The sequence below is a fragment of the Pelobates fuscus genome, chromosome 11, assembly GCF_036172605.1.
Source record: "Pelobates fuscus isolate aPelFus1 chromosome 11, aPelFus1.pri, whole genome shotgun sequence".
Lineage (NCBI taxonomy): Eukaryota > Metazoa > Chordata > Amphibia > Anura > Pelobatidae > Pelobates > Pelobates fuscus.
The window spans coordinates 47107372-47120459 of NC_086327.1; the positions used below are offsets into that span (position 1 = coordinate 47107372).

The 13088-nt window shown below is 40.3% G+C and overlaps 1 protein-coding gene across 1 annotated transcript in view; it reads left to right on the forward strand.

Annotated features, from left to right (window-relative positions):
• The window catches only part of GRIN2D (glutamate ionotropic receptor NMDA type subunit 2D), a 420255-nt gene extending 410132 nt beyond the window's left edge, over positions 1-10123 (forward strand). Inside the window, exon 12 of the mRNA XM_063436111.1 lies at positions 7986-10123. Within this exon, the coding sequence (XP_063292181.1) occupies positions 7986-9479 (1494 nt within the window). The 3' untranslated portion in view covers positions 9480-10123. The remainder of the gene's footprint in view (positions 1-7985) is intronic.
• The last annotated feature ends 2965 nt before the right edge of the window (positions 10124-13088 follow it).

Sequence of the window (13088 nt, forward strand, 5' to 3'; positions counted from 1 at the left end):
TCAATGAGTTGTAATACAGGTCCGGGAAGCATAAAAAAGCCATAACCGCTTGTACAGATGCACTTGTGGCTCCAGAAGTCTCTAATTTGAGTATTCCTTGGCAATGTCTGTACTGTGGAACAAGGGGAAGGCTTTGAAAGGCTGCAGACAGCAGGTTTGCAATCTTTCTTTTCACATACCCCCAATAAAAGCATGCAGAAAATACAAAATCTTTAAAAAAAAATCTGCAGAGAGTTTCTTTTAGAAAAGAGCTACACCATAAGTAGGATAATGGCCCTTAACTATCAATCTTGCACTACATGCAAGAATATTGGTGGGGACAGCGTTATTATTAATTGTTTGTTGTGGAATGTTAGAGCCCTTTCTCCAGAGACTCTTTATCTCTGTTTTTGTTTGTCTGTACATACGGCAAGTTATTACTGGCTATCAATAAAGCAGCTGTATGACACATCTATTATCTGCAGAAAACACTGCTATATGCATCAGTAAATTAACTTCATTATATATCCAAAGAGAAGGATGAGCTTTACTTGAAAACTATGCTTTACAAACTTTGCTGTCGAAATTTAGGTGTAGAGAAATACACGAATTACAAAAAAACAACTTTAGCTTATAAGAACATTACAAGAACAATACTCACTACTGTTCTCCTCACTGGCTGAGAGACAGGGTAATTGGAAACAAGCAAATAAAGAGAAAAGGCAGTGTTTACATTGGTGTCTAGTAACACCTCTGGTGGCAGTCACTCAGACGGCCACTAGAGGTGCTTCCTGTGTTAATGCTGCACAATGCATTCAGCATCTCCACACTCTTCAATGCATCTCTATGAGCAGGGTCAGTCAGTTCGGCCATAAGGCAGCACAGGCGGCCACCTTAGGGTGCAAAAATCCAAATCCCCTGCCTTTGGCTGGTTGCTCAGATTTTTCAATGTACCTCTCTCTCCCTGCAGCCTGCAGCCAGTGGAGTCGGCCGGCCTCTCCTGATGATGTCACCCCTTAAAGACCATGTAAAACCCCTATACAGCACCAATGCCCCCACCACAACCCCTGCCCCTTTTAACAACTCATGCCTCCCCCGTCAGCCCCTGTGCCCCCTCTCTCAGGCCCTGTCCCCTCTCTCAGGCCCTGTCCCCTCACCACAACCCCTGTGCCCCCTCTCTCAGCCCCTGCCCCCTCCCTCTGCCCCTGTCCCCATCACTCAACCCCAGTCCCCCCTCACTCAGCCCCTGTGCCCCCTCTCTCAGCCCCTGACCCATCCACAGCCCCTGCCCTCCACCACTGCCCCTGCCCTCCACCACAGCCCCTGCCCTCCACCACAGCCCCTGTGCCTCCCACCACAGCCCTGGCCCCTGCCCAGTCTTTCAGCCCTTCTGCACACACCACAGTTCCTGCCTCAGCCCCTGTTCTCACTCACTAAGCACCTTTGCCCCCCACCACAGCCCCTGCCCCCTCTCTCAGCCTCTGTCCCCCTATCTCAGCCTCTGTCCCTCTCTCTCAGCCCGTTCCCCCTCTCTCAGCCCATGTGCCCCCTCTTAGCCCCTGCCCCCTCTCTCTCAGCCCCTGTGCCCCCTCTCTGCCCCTGACCCCTCACCAAAGCCCCAGCCTCCTCTCACAGCCCCTGTGCCCCCTATAGCCCACATGCACCCCTCTACAGCACCTGTGCCCCCACCACGGCCCCTGCCCCCCTCTACAGCTCCTGTTCCCCCTCTACAGTCCCTGTGCAACCCTCTACAGCTCCTGTCCCCTCTCTCAGCCCCTGTGCCCCCTATGACAGCTCATGTTCCCTCTCTCAACCCATGTCCCCCATACCACAGACCACAGCCCCTGTCCCTTCACCAAACCTTTTGTGCCCCCACCATAGCCCTAACTACTCTACTACACATCCCTTCAACTTCAACCTCTATCTCCCCACATCCAGCTAATCCCACTTTTGCACCCCATACCTCCACTACAGTCACTATTCCCTTACTACAATCCTTACCTCCCACTACAGTCCCATACCACCCCAACTGCAGCCCCTTTCCCCCAATTGCAGCTGTGATGAAAGTAGCTTCACCACTGTTTTTTGGGGGGTCCTGTTTGCCAGCCTCTTACCCTGTGACTATGGCCCCTGCAATAGACCTGGCTAAAATACTTTAAACAGGCTCTGTTCGTGCAATTGAGACTATATGGTTCGTCTACCGAACAGCCTCAACCGTGGAGCTTGTTAAGCTTAATTTATACATTGTTGCAATTTCCATTGCAGTGGTCTAAGTGTTCCACTGGGTGGCCGCAATTCCTATGGACAACCACGAGGTGGCGACCATCTTGTTCACATGGACCAAAACCGCGCAGAGACTTCAGGGGGACTTAGCCGCGAATACCCTAAAACTATTTTCGGCATGAAACTTTCGTGGTTCCCGGTCGGTCCTCTAGCAGCACTTAGTCGCGATTCTATGGAACTATTTTCGGCTATGGGACCATGCCTGTGGTCAGTCAAATAAACGACTTCCAGGAAATTCCTGAACCCCTGAACTGATGTGGGTGATTTTTGGATATGTTAGTCACCCAGATCAGGGCTAGCAGGGAATGTAACATTTGTTGGGGTTTATGTATTTTTAGGGTATGTTTGGGGTGTTTTAAAAAAGTGTTTTTTTTTCTGTGCTTGGAGATAATTGGATTAGAATTTGTACAGTTACTGATCAAATTATCTCCCAAACAGAGGGGAGGGATTGTGTGCTGTGTGTGGAAGTGTCGTGCCTTGTAACCTTATGGTTATTGGTCTGTGAAGTTGCAAATCAGTCCCCCACAAGGTCCCTGTGGGCGTACCCTTTGCATGGGGATTGTCATATAAGGCCAAGGGTGTCTCCCATTAAAGAAAGATTTGTTTACCCCTTCATGAAGTCTTGGCTTATGTTTGGGGGATAAGAGAACTACATTCACTCTGGGGATTGCTATATCACAATACTTCCCTGAGTATAATCACTAACTCTTCTAAGAGCTGTTCCTGCTACGCTCTCTGGACTAGGAGAGGTCTTCCCACTGGAAGCTGCATCCTGGTCTTGGGTCCAGGGTAGGTGGATGACGGCGAGATCCCCAACCAAGCTGTGGCGGTTTGTTGGAGTCTATGTGGTTATAGTGTTCCAGTACAGTGCTTATGGTGCTCGCAAGTACTAGGAAGCAGCGATTGACTGAGGTACCCAGTTGGGGTGCCAGGCGGTCCGTCACTTCACCCCTATCCCCCCACTACATTTCCTCATCCACCAATTACAGTCCATACCCTCCACTGCAGCCCCTGTCATCCCACTACAGCCCCTACTACACCCCCTAACTTTTCAACTAACTACAGCCACTACAACCCACTATCAGTGCCCTTCCTGAGATTAATTTCTGGACCGCCCCTGTTCTGTATGCCTGTATCTGTATGACTATATACGGGATACAGGCAGTATATAGTTGTATGCCTGTGTCTGTATGTGTATATGACAGTGTGTAGTGTGTGAATGTCTCTGTATGACAGTGTCTGAATGTCACTGTGTGTAGATTGTACCTGTATGTGTAGATTGTATGACTGTGTGCCTGTATGACTCTGTTTTACTTGATTGTGTGCCTGAATAATTCTGTTTGCCTGTATGGTTGTGTGTTGCTATATATCTATGTCTATGTGCCATTGGAGGAAAAAGACACACAATGGGCCCGGGGGTAGGGGGGTGGGGGGAGGGGGGACAAAAAACTGACTGAGGGGAGAGAACCACAGAATGGGGATGGGCAAAAGAAAGAGACAGAAAAGGGGCTGGGGGAAAGAAATATACACAGATAGAGGCTCAAGAAAGTACACAGGGGGGGGGTGGTTGTAAGAGACACACAGGTGAAGATGCATTCAAGACATAATAAAGAAGGGGTTTAAATATGTTAAAGAGGGTAAGAAATTCAAAAGGAGGGGCTACGAGACACACAGGTGAAGACCCATTTATAAAGGGGAGAGGAGGCGACAAAATGCATCTTTGCCTGTGTAGCCAAAAATCCTTGCTCCGGCCCTGTCTATGAGGAGATGCTAATTGGTGCAGTGCAGTGCCAGGTAAGGCCCCCTGCAGCAAAACTGGTGTGAGAGGAAAAAGTGAGCTAATTTAGGCGACCTAAACAGCCACACCGGCACTATAGTGTCAGTAATACCTGACACTACAGTGCTCCTTTAACCCCTTAAGGACCAAACTTCTGGAATAAAAGGGAATCCTGACATATCACACATGTCATGTGTCCTTAAGGGGTAAATTTGAAATTCCCTTTAAATACATTTTGAATTTCTGACAATTCTCTATTTAGTAAACAACCCTGTGAGTATGAGACGGTGTGGTTCATAAAAAATAAAAATGCCCGGCACAAACCTTTAAATCCACAGATCTTTTGTTAAGGTGTCAAAGAATTAAGGTAAAGTGCATGGCTGAAACATCACCTTTCTTCTGTGGCACATTAATAAAGTATCTGTGGACTTAAAGGTTTGTGTTGGACATTCTTATTTTTTCTATGCTGTTGCTGGCTGGGTTGGAGCCAGGGTCGGTGCATCCTTGAGTGATCAGAGTCCTCATTGTTTATTTTGCAGATTATGTGGTTCAGAATGATAGTACAAGATAGACACTGACTGATGAATGTTGAGAGACAGACTAACAGAGAGATTGATATACTTTAGCTAATCCAAGGGAGTAGAGAGGAAGGGACTGTGATGCAATGGAGGCTCCTCTATGGAAGACCCTGGCTTAGCACCCCACTAGTTTTTATGTGGTGGAAAAAAGCATTTGCAGTAGTTTAGAAACACTAAGACTCTTTTTTTCTGGAAGAAAAGGTAGTAAGTAAACAATTTCTTCATTCTGTAATAGATTCAGTTCTGCAAGGCCCCACCCACCTGATCGGTAGTTGTTTAGAGAAACTTACTTAAGAGCATCTATGCTTCTGGAATCTGCCCTGTTTCAGCATGTTTTGTGCATGCTTAGTGTCCTATAAGAAGGAATTTCAGTAATTTTGAGTTACCATTCAGGGAGCATAGCTAGCAGGCCCTGAGGGGAGCCATGCCATTGGCCTCTCTATTCAGGGGCCATTATTGGTTCATAGCACCATTTACTAAAATATATAATTATTTATAAATTCAGGAAAGCACAGTGGTGACTGTCACTAATACTTTTAATAACTCCTACTGCACATACACACCATCTACTTTAAAGTGCTCAGTCACTCTATCAATGTGACGTAAGACACTCATGCAGTGGCTAGGTGAAAAGTGCATGACTTCAAACTGAATGACTGGGGCTGTGACTGTGATGACTGATCTGATTATGATTTTAATCTGTTTTAATCTGTAACGATTGTTACTTATGTTAACAACGTCAACTCTTATTGGCTTCATATTACCACTTCAGATTAATTATATTGCCAACTGCAAAGGTAATAAGGAGTCTATCAGTATTTTAAAGCTTTGACCATTTGCACACTGTGTTATTTTTCTGTATTTTATTCAGCTCTACATGTTGTATGTGTATTTCTGCAGTATACCAAGTTCTGTGTATTTTATAGGTATCTTTTTGTTGTATGCACACATTTCTGTGTGATAGAGGGTGCTTAAAATACAGAATTTATCAATATATGTTCTGCTACAACACACTAGTGGGAATCCCTCTTACCCACCAAAAACATGCATAGAGAAACGTGGAAAAGAGCTGTAAAAGCATTTAACCTCAATAGGACAGGCTCAAGTCTCTTCAATGTTAGTGCCGTCTGGTGGCACTCTCCCTTTTTGTTCAAAATGTTACCTCAGAAAGCGAGACAAAAGCAACAAAACAGGAAACCACCTTCTGGTGTAGTATATACCACAATATTTGAATAATGGGGTATAAAGTGCAAATTATTGCTCACCTTGTCCAGAGCCTGCATAACTGGCTCTGGATTGAATTGCTTGGGTGTCTATGAAGAGGACACCACCCTTCTTTGAAGAAGCTTCCAGGAAGATAGAAAAAGGACTTGAAGTATAAATAAATTTATTGGAATAAAACTCTACACAAATAAGTTAAAATAAATACGATAAAAATAAATAAACAAATTGATAAAGTCCACCATGGATTCTTGTTCCGAGACGCGTTTCACCACATGTAAGGGTTTTTTCAATCCGTGTGTACTGCTCCAAATCAGTCCGGTTTTAAATATGGTTGTGTTCTTGTTCATTGGTGGTTCTCCGTGGGATTCAACCAATTAGGATCTGACTTTACTTCTTTGTGTTTTTCTCAGCTGATTTCTATTATCACAGTGTATCCGTACCGGAAGTGACATATTGCTTATAGGCAGCGTCACTTCCAATATATCATTCCCCATCTTATCTCCGGGCAAGTGCTAGGTATTTACCAGGAGCTGACATCACACATTATATCATATGTGTCGTTTCCTTGATGCCCGGTATTACCATATTGAGTTAGTAAAATGATTTAAAAAAGCATTTAAGCATTTATTGGTGAGTAGTTATTCACTGAGTATCTCCACATAATGAAAAAAAAGGGGAAGAAATAAATACCACATATTAGGGAATCATTCTCAGGAAGTGGGTGTAATGATAAACACCTAAACTCATGTTAAATTTGTATGCTCTAGAAAATATAAAAATAGTTGAAAAAACATAATATCCACATCTTCAATATCTCACTATGTTGTGAGATGTATAACTATTGTAGCTATAAATTACTTATATTGTTATACAGGGAAGGGACATACGTTTTAAAACAACTAAAAAATACTTCAGAGAACATAAACATGTAATTTGAAAACATTAAGAGTATATTTAAAATACCTATACACAGCCAATACATCCTATAACAGTGCTGGTTTCTCATACACACCATGCTTGCACAGTGACTTGTGTGGATAGATACTTCTTTTTAAAGTGACCATGCAAAAATATGTTAAAATCCTTTAAAATGTTTAGAATAGTTGTAAAAAAGGATTAACAACTTATTACCTGCCATTCAAAGAGGGTAATTTATTTAATCGTTTTTACTTGTGGATTAGGATATGTAGACTTTAAAAGTGTGAATCCAGGAACACATTCGGAATATTCAAAACGGTTTTGAAAACCATAGTCTCTCTGCACATTTCAAACATCATCACAACAGTGATCCCACCCAGTTGATACTATAAAATTCAAAGTATAGTGGAGAGACAAATGATATGAGCGACAAGGAGAGAAAGAGACAGTTTGAAAGAACATTTGAATTTGAGAGACAGACATGAACAGGCTGTCAGGGACAGATAATGAGAGAGAAACAGAGAAACAGACAGTTATAAACATTGTGAGTTTACGTGTATTTTCCGACCTGCTTGCAACTGATTCTCCAAAACGTGATTAGTATGTTTGTTTATGTGTCTGCTTTCTCCTGTCAGGACCTAATATTGCATTATCTGGTAATTCCTGCTTGTAGTTTTTAGCTACAGATTGCAAAATAAACCAGTAATGGTCATATACTGTTTAATATAATGAGAACTGTAACGCATGCTATTCAGGAACATATACACAAACGGTTAGGCACTCACCAATGAATTTTAGTGCATGAAATCTGAAATTTTAAATTGAGGCTAAAATGCTTGAAATGAACTAAGATGGAAAAATAATATATCCCTGCCAGTTGGTGTTTTATACAAATTTTCAAAAATAAATATTGTTATGTATCACACAAGAGGTTACACAAGAGTTTCAACGTAATCCAGGAAATCCATAGGAGCAAAGGGGTTAATGTGCATTTTTCCATACCATCTTAGATGTTAAATAAGAATATCTGATATAAAAATGTTACAATCTTTGTATTTATCAAATATGCTTCTAAGAGTATAAATTGTAATACCTTATACTTTATACATGGGTACTGTGATTTTAGTTTAGTGTTTTCTGATAATCCCTTGCAAATCATGGGATTTTATATTTGTCAGTTGTGTTATATACATATTAATGATACCATATTCTCCTTCTGTTCACAGGGTATGTATAGTTGTTGCAGTGCTGAAGATCCCAAGATTACAGACCAGCCACTTCCTACTTTAAATCATTGCTATCCACCACAACGAATACCAGCCTTGTCGAACCCTATAATCCCACCTCCACTACCCACAGCTCCTTTACCTTGTTCTAACTTTCTGCCTCGAGAAAGACGCATTGTGGAGAGGTGGCGTCATGCTCGAAGTCCTAACTGTTACAAAGATATATACACTCCAACTCGTGCTGTGCATGAGCCAAACAACAAAGTTGCTCCTCCCCGACATCCTCATAAGAACACATTTTCTGATGGCTTTCACCGTTATTATGGCCCCATTGAACCAGAAGGGTTGTCAGATCATCTGGTTGAATCTGGGCAAGCATTTGGAAAAGATAAGAAGATAGGGCCTTGTCAAATGTCACCTCAATCTCAAAGAGAACACTTTTTGGAAAATCCACCCTCCTATTTTGCCATAGTTCGTGAAAAGGATACTCCAGAGCCACCAGGCTGGCAGTCAAAGGTTTCTAGAGGACTTTATGAGAATTACCAGTCTGGAAAAGATAGGACACCAAAGCCAACTAGTGGAGCACGAGGGTCTCGTACACCTGAAACAACAGTAAAAAAGTTTGATCATTTGGGAAGCAGTTATCAGTCAAAGACTACATGTGAGGTTGATTGTGATGTTTACAGTGGTGGAGCCCCGAACAGCAGTACCAACCGACAAAACAAGGGCAGTGTGGATGTTTTTGATGCACCACACTATGCTGGACACACAAGATTCACCTATGAAGATGAACGAAGTTGTGGAAGGGACTGCCAACATCGTCGTGATGAGATTGACATGGAATCCCAGCCCCTACTGCACAAGAAGTCAAACCGGTCTCATATGTGCCGAAGCCATTCCCATCCTCTTGTAATGAATGCAGGTCAAAGTAAATATGCTGATCTTTCAGATTCTGATTCAGATGTGTGTGAAAGAGAGCCCCCATGTGTCAAATCAGAAATGGGCCACAACTGCTGGTACTCTCCAAATTACTTCTGTACATATCCTTCTAGGGAACGCCCGGCACAATCAGCACCACACAAACCAATGCGATACTGGTCTGTAGATAAACTGGGAAAATACCATCAGTTAAGCAAAGAATACCTTCCAGCCACATGTCATGGCTCTTGTTATTGCAGTAGCTTGGAAATGCTGCCACCTCATTGCCACAAAGAACCAAGATTTTTCAGTTGCTCAGATGAAAAGCTTGAAAGGCGATTAGACTGGGAGCACCTACGTGGTGGCCATTGTTCCTACCCACACCACCATCATCACTCCTGTGACTTAGCCCCCATTCATCCCACTTCCCGCAGTCTAGAAGACCTCAGCCGATGCCACTTGAGATGTCACAGACACATCTTCTCACCAGAATGTCAACCTAGGTCACGTCACAGTGGAAACCTTTATAAAAGAAGAGGATCTGCACATTTCTCGAGCCTGGAATCGGAGGTATGACCAGAAGAACACCCAACTTATGCCAAGACCACACATGTTAAGGGTTGGGAGATTTTATCCTATCTACTATATACTTTGAAACCAAAACTTTCAGTCACCATTTGGAATGACTGCTCTCTAATGTTGGCCATCATGTTTGACTTCAAGCTTAAACTACCAGTTTTCCTACTAAAATACAGATTTTCTGTTATATAGTTATGTTATTACAGCTTTGCATTAACTGTAAATAATTTGAGATGACATTAAACTTAAATGCTACTGGCTGGACCAGCAGAAGGACACAATATCAAGTGATGGAAAGAGCCACAGCTTAAGAACTAGAAGAATCACAAATTGAGCCCTAACTAATGTTACAGCAGGTTGGGAGTTGGAATCAATAATTTTGCAAAGATCCTCTTCAATGATACAGAAGTTGTAAAGTTATTGACGTAGTTACTAGCAACTGTTGGAGGGACATTACATGTGCTTAAGCTCTGATATGTAAACACTAGAGGCATGAGAGGTGAAGAGTAACTAAGAAGTAGATTTATGGACATTATTTTTTCATCCCTCTCCTCTTCTGATTTTACTGTTGAGGATATGTTAAGGGCTTATCTAGTTGTTTATACCACTTTTAAGCACACTGCAATAGATACATACATAGATGTGACTAGATGAAATTAGTATACTTATATAATTAATTAGTAATCATATTCCTAGAAAACTTTTTTTTCTCTATTATTTCTCAGCCAAGATGAAGAAAAACATGTTGACTGCTTTATGCTTCTTAGCTTAAAAGCTGACATTTTAATGTAAAATATAAAACTAAATATATGAAATACATCTGTTAGCTGTAAGGATTTTTTTTTAATCCTTTTTTAATTCTGGAGACAAAACTGTGATATATAGATAAAAAAAATGTGATTTTGAATAGCCCCATGTTGTTTTGTTGTTTGATGTTTGACTACATATTTTTATGATTCATTTTAATAGTTACATCTGTAAAGGGTGTTCAAAATGTCAAAAGTTATTTAAGGATTTATGACTGATTATGGATCATTAAGTCCTATTTCTTGTGGAATTTGATACTGGTTTTTGCCAAGTGGCATATTTTTAACTTAAACAGAAGAAAAACTGTAGCTTGAACCATGTAGCATTTAAAGCCATTGGCCTTTCTGGTGGAACTCAATACTGTATGTCGTAGCACTGAATCCTGCAGTTACCTGTATGAAAATAATCTGCACAATGCATAGTCCTTGCACATATTTGCATTGAGACCTCATTGGTTGGATATACATTGAACTGTTATCTGTCCATATAGAACTCAACTGCACGGCCGTATGTACCACCTTGATCACATGCGAATATAATCACCGGATGTCATATTGCTCACTCTTTCAGATGGAGCATTTGTTAATGGTAGGTTCTGAAACAAATCATCATGTTCTGTGTACAATAACCACAACCTGTGAACATTTTTTGCATACACTGCACCAACCAAAATCGAAATGTATGTTGTACAGATACAACTTGCTGTTTATTTTTTTTTTATTTTATTTTTTTAGCTATGAGTATATATGAACTGACTATCCACTTAGCACTGTGACCCTTAAGTGCCACAAAATGCTAAACAGGCTTCATGTTCCAAACCGATTCATAGGTAGGAAAATGATACTGGTTAATTGTAGTCTATTAATTAAAAGAGGGAACAACTCAATTGGGGTGGATATACAAACAGGGTTATACCACCAGGAAATGTAAGCTTTAGGCGCAATATACGTTATATGAGCTGGTAACATAGCTAAAATGGTAAATTGTTCCGATTTGGTTATTTTAGCCTAAAACCTGTAGATCTTTGGTAAATGTGTGACAATTCACAGTTTAGTAAATAACTATAACACACTTTTACAATATTTAGAAGGGAACCTGTAAGCCAATAATGGCAAAAATGGTATTTATTTATGAAAAGAATATGTCCATTTCAAAAAGCATTCTGTTGTCAAACTGATTATTCATCTACTTAGCAGTTTATTTGCATATCAGAGAATACTGACAAAAAGACAGAGCCAATAAAAATGATTATTTTTTATCTGGGCTCATTGTTACATTACTACACAATGAATACTATATTTTATTTGACACACGTGTTCCCCAACGATTGAACTTTGCTGAGACTACAGATTATTTTAATATCAAGTAAACCGGAATCGTATGTTCCTGTCACTTGCTATTCAGATGCCCTATCCAAAATTAATTTCCAGTAAGTAAGTATTTGAAATGTATGCAAAAATATGGGAAGTATTTTGTAATAATGGAGTACCTTAGAAATTCCTAAATTACAGAAGTAACTAAGAATGACTAATATTGTCATTTTGACCCTTTCGTGCCTCGTTCAGTTCAGTAAACTTTCCACTAATGATGTTATGGACTATATTGTCTTTGATGGTTTACTTAGCATCATGACAAACATAGTCTTCAACAGCTAGTATTTAAAAGGTAAGCCATCTTTGTACTAGATCAATAGCCATCATCAGCACCCAATAAGAGACCAATATTTGATCTTTGCCCTAGCAGAAGTAAAATAATGAGTATTTTTATTGTGAAATATGTGTCATATTGTTGGTATCCTCAAATCGCATTGTCCTTAACACAATTAAACTACATTGGCTTAAATGTGAAATACAAAGAATAATACACAAAATATCATGATTTAACCAAACACCCAAAGGATAAGATACATAAAATGAGCCAATCCATTCCCTATGACACTGACAATCAAGACAGGTAAAAGCCATTAGCTCTGTTATTGGTAAAAAAAAAAAAAAAAAAAAGGTATGTTGTTTTATCAGCATGTATAATAGTTTTTGTGGCGTTGTCTGTGTGAGTGACTGAGACAAAGTTAACCCTTCCAATGGTGTTAGAACTAACGGCATATTGCATTTCAAGTCCCTGTGTGGTGAATAAGCCTATTAAAACAAAATCTAGTAGGCATAGCTCTTATGAGCACTTGGCAGCCATTCGGTACTTAATTGTATGTCATTCACACGATAACATTCGGTATGTTTTCCATCTATGATAGTAGTACACAGTTCTACCACATGTTTTTCTAGTTAATGATTTTTATTTGCAGAGATTATTTAGCAAAGTCTATTTTCCAATCGTTTCAGGTGTTCATTCATGTATGTGTCCAAATAATCAGTTCACTATAATGTGAGGCAGCAATTTTATGCTTCATGCATTGAAGATTAGTATAGTATATTGTATACATAAAAAAAAGTTAATCTTCCAAATTGAAATAGACATAATCTAATGTTCTATTTCCAGGAAACTAAGACCTACTGGAGAGAATTCATCTACCGTCTCATAAGAGTCAGTCCGTTTACGTGCATATATTATTTAAGTAAGTGTGTTTAGTTTGTTGTGAATGATAGAAATAGAACAATAGCAACTCATTTTAGTTCCAGTAAAATGATTTTGCCATTCCACACTTGGATGACTGGCATAACATTGTGCAGAAAACATGCTCTCTCTTCTCAGATCATTTACAAACTAATGGAAAATAACATCATTAATATGACTACAGATGTTCGTTATCCAAAGGATATATATTTGAATATGTTTAAAGAAATG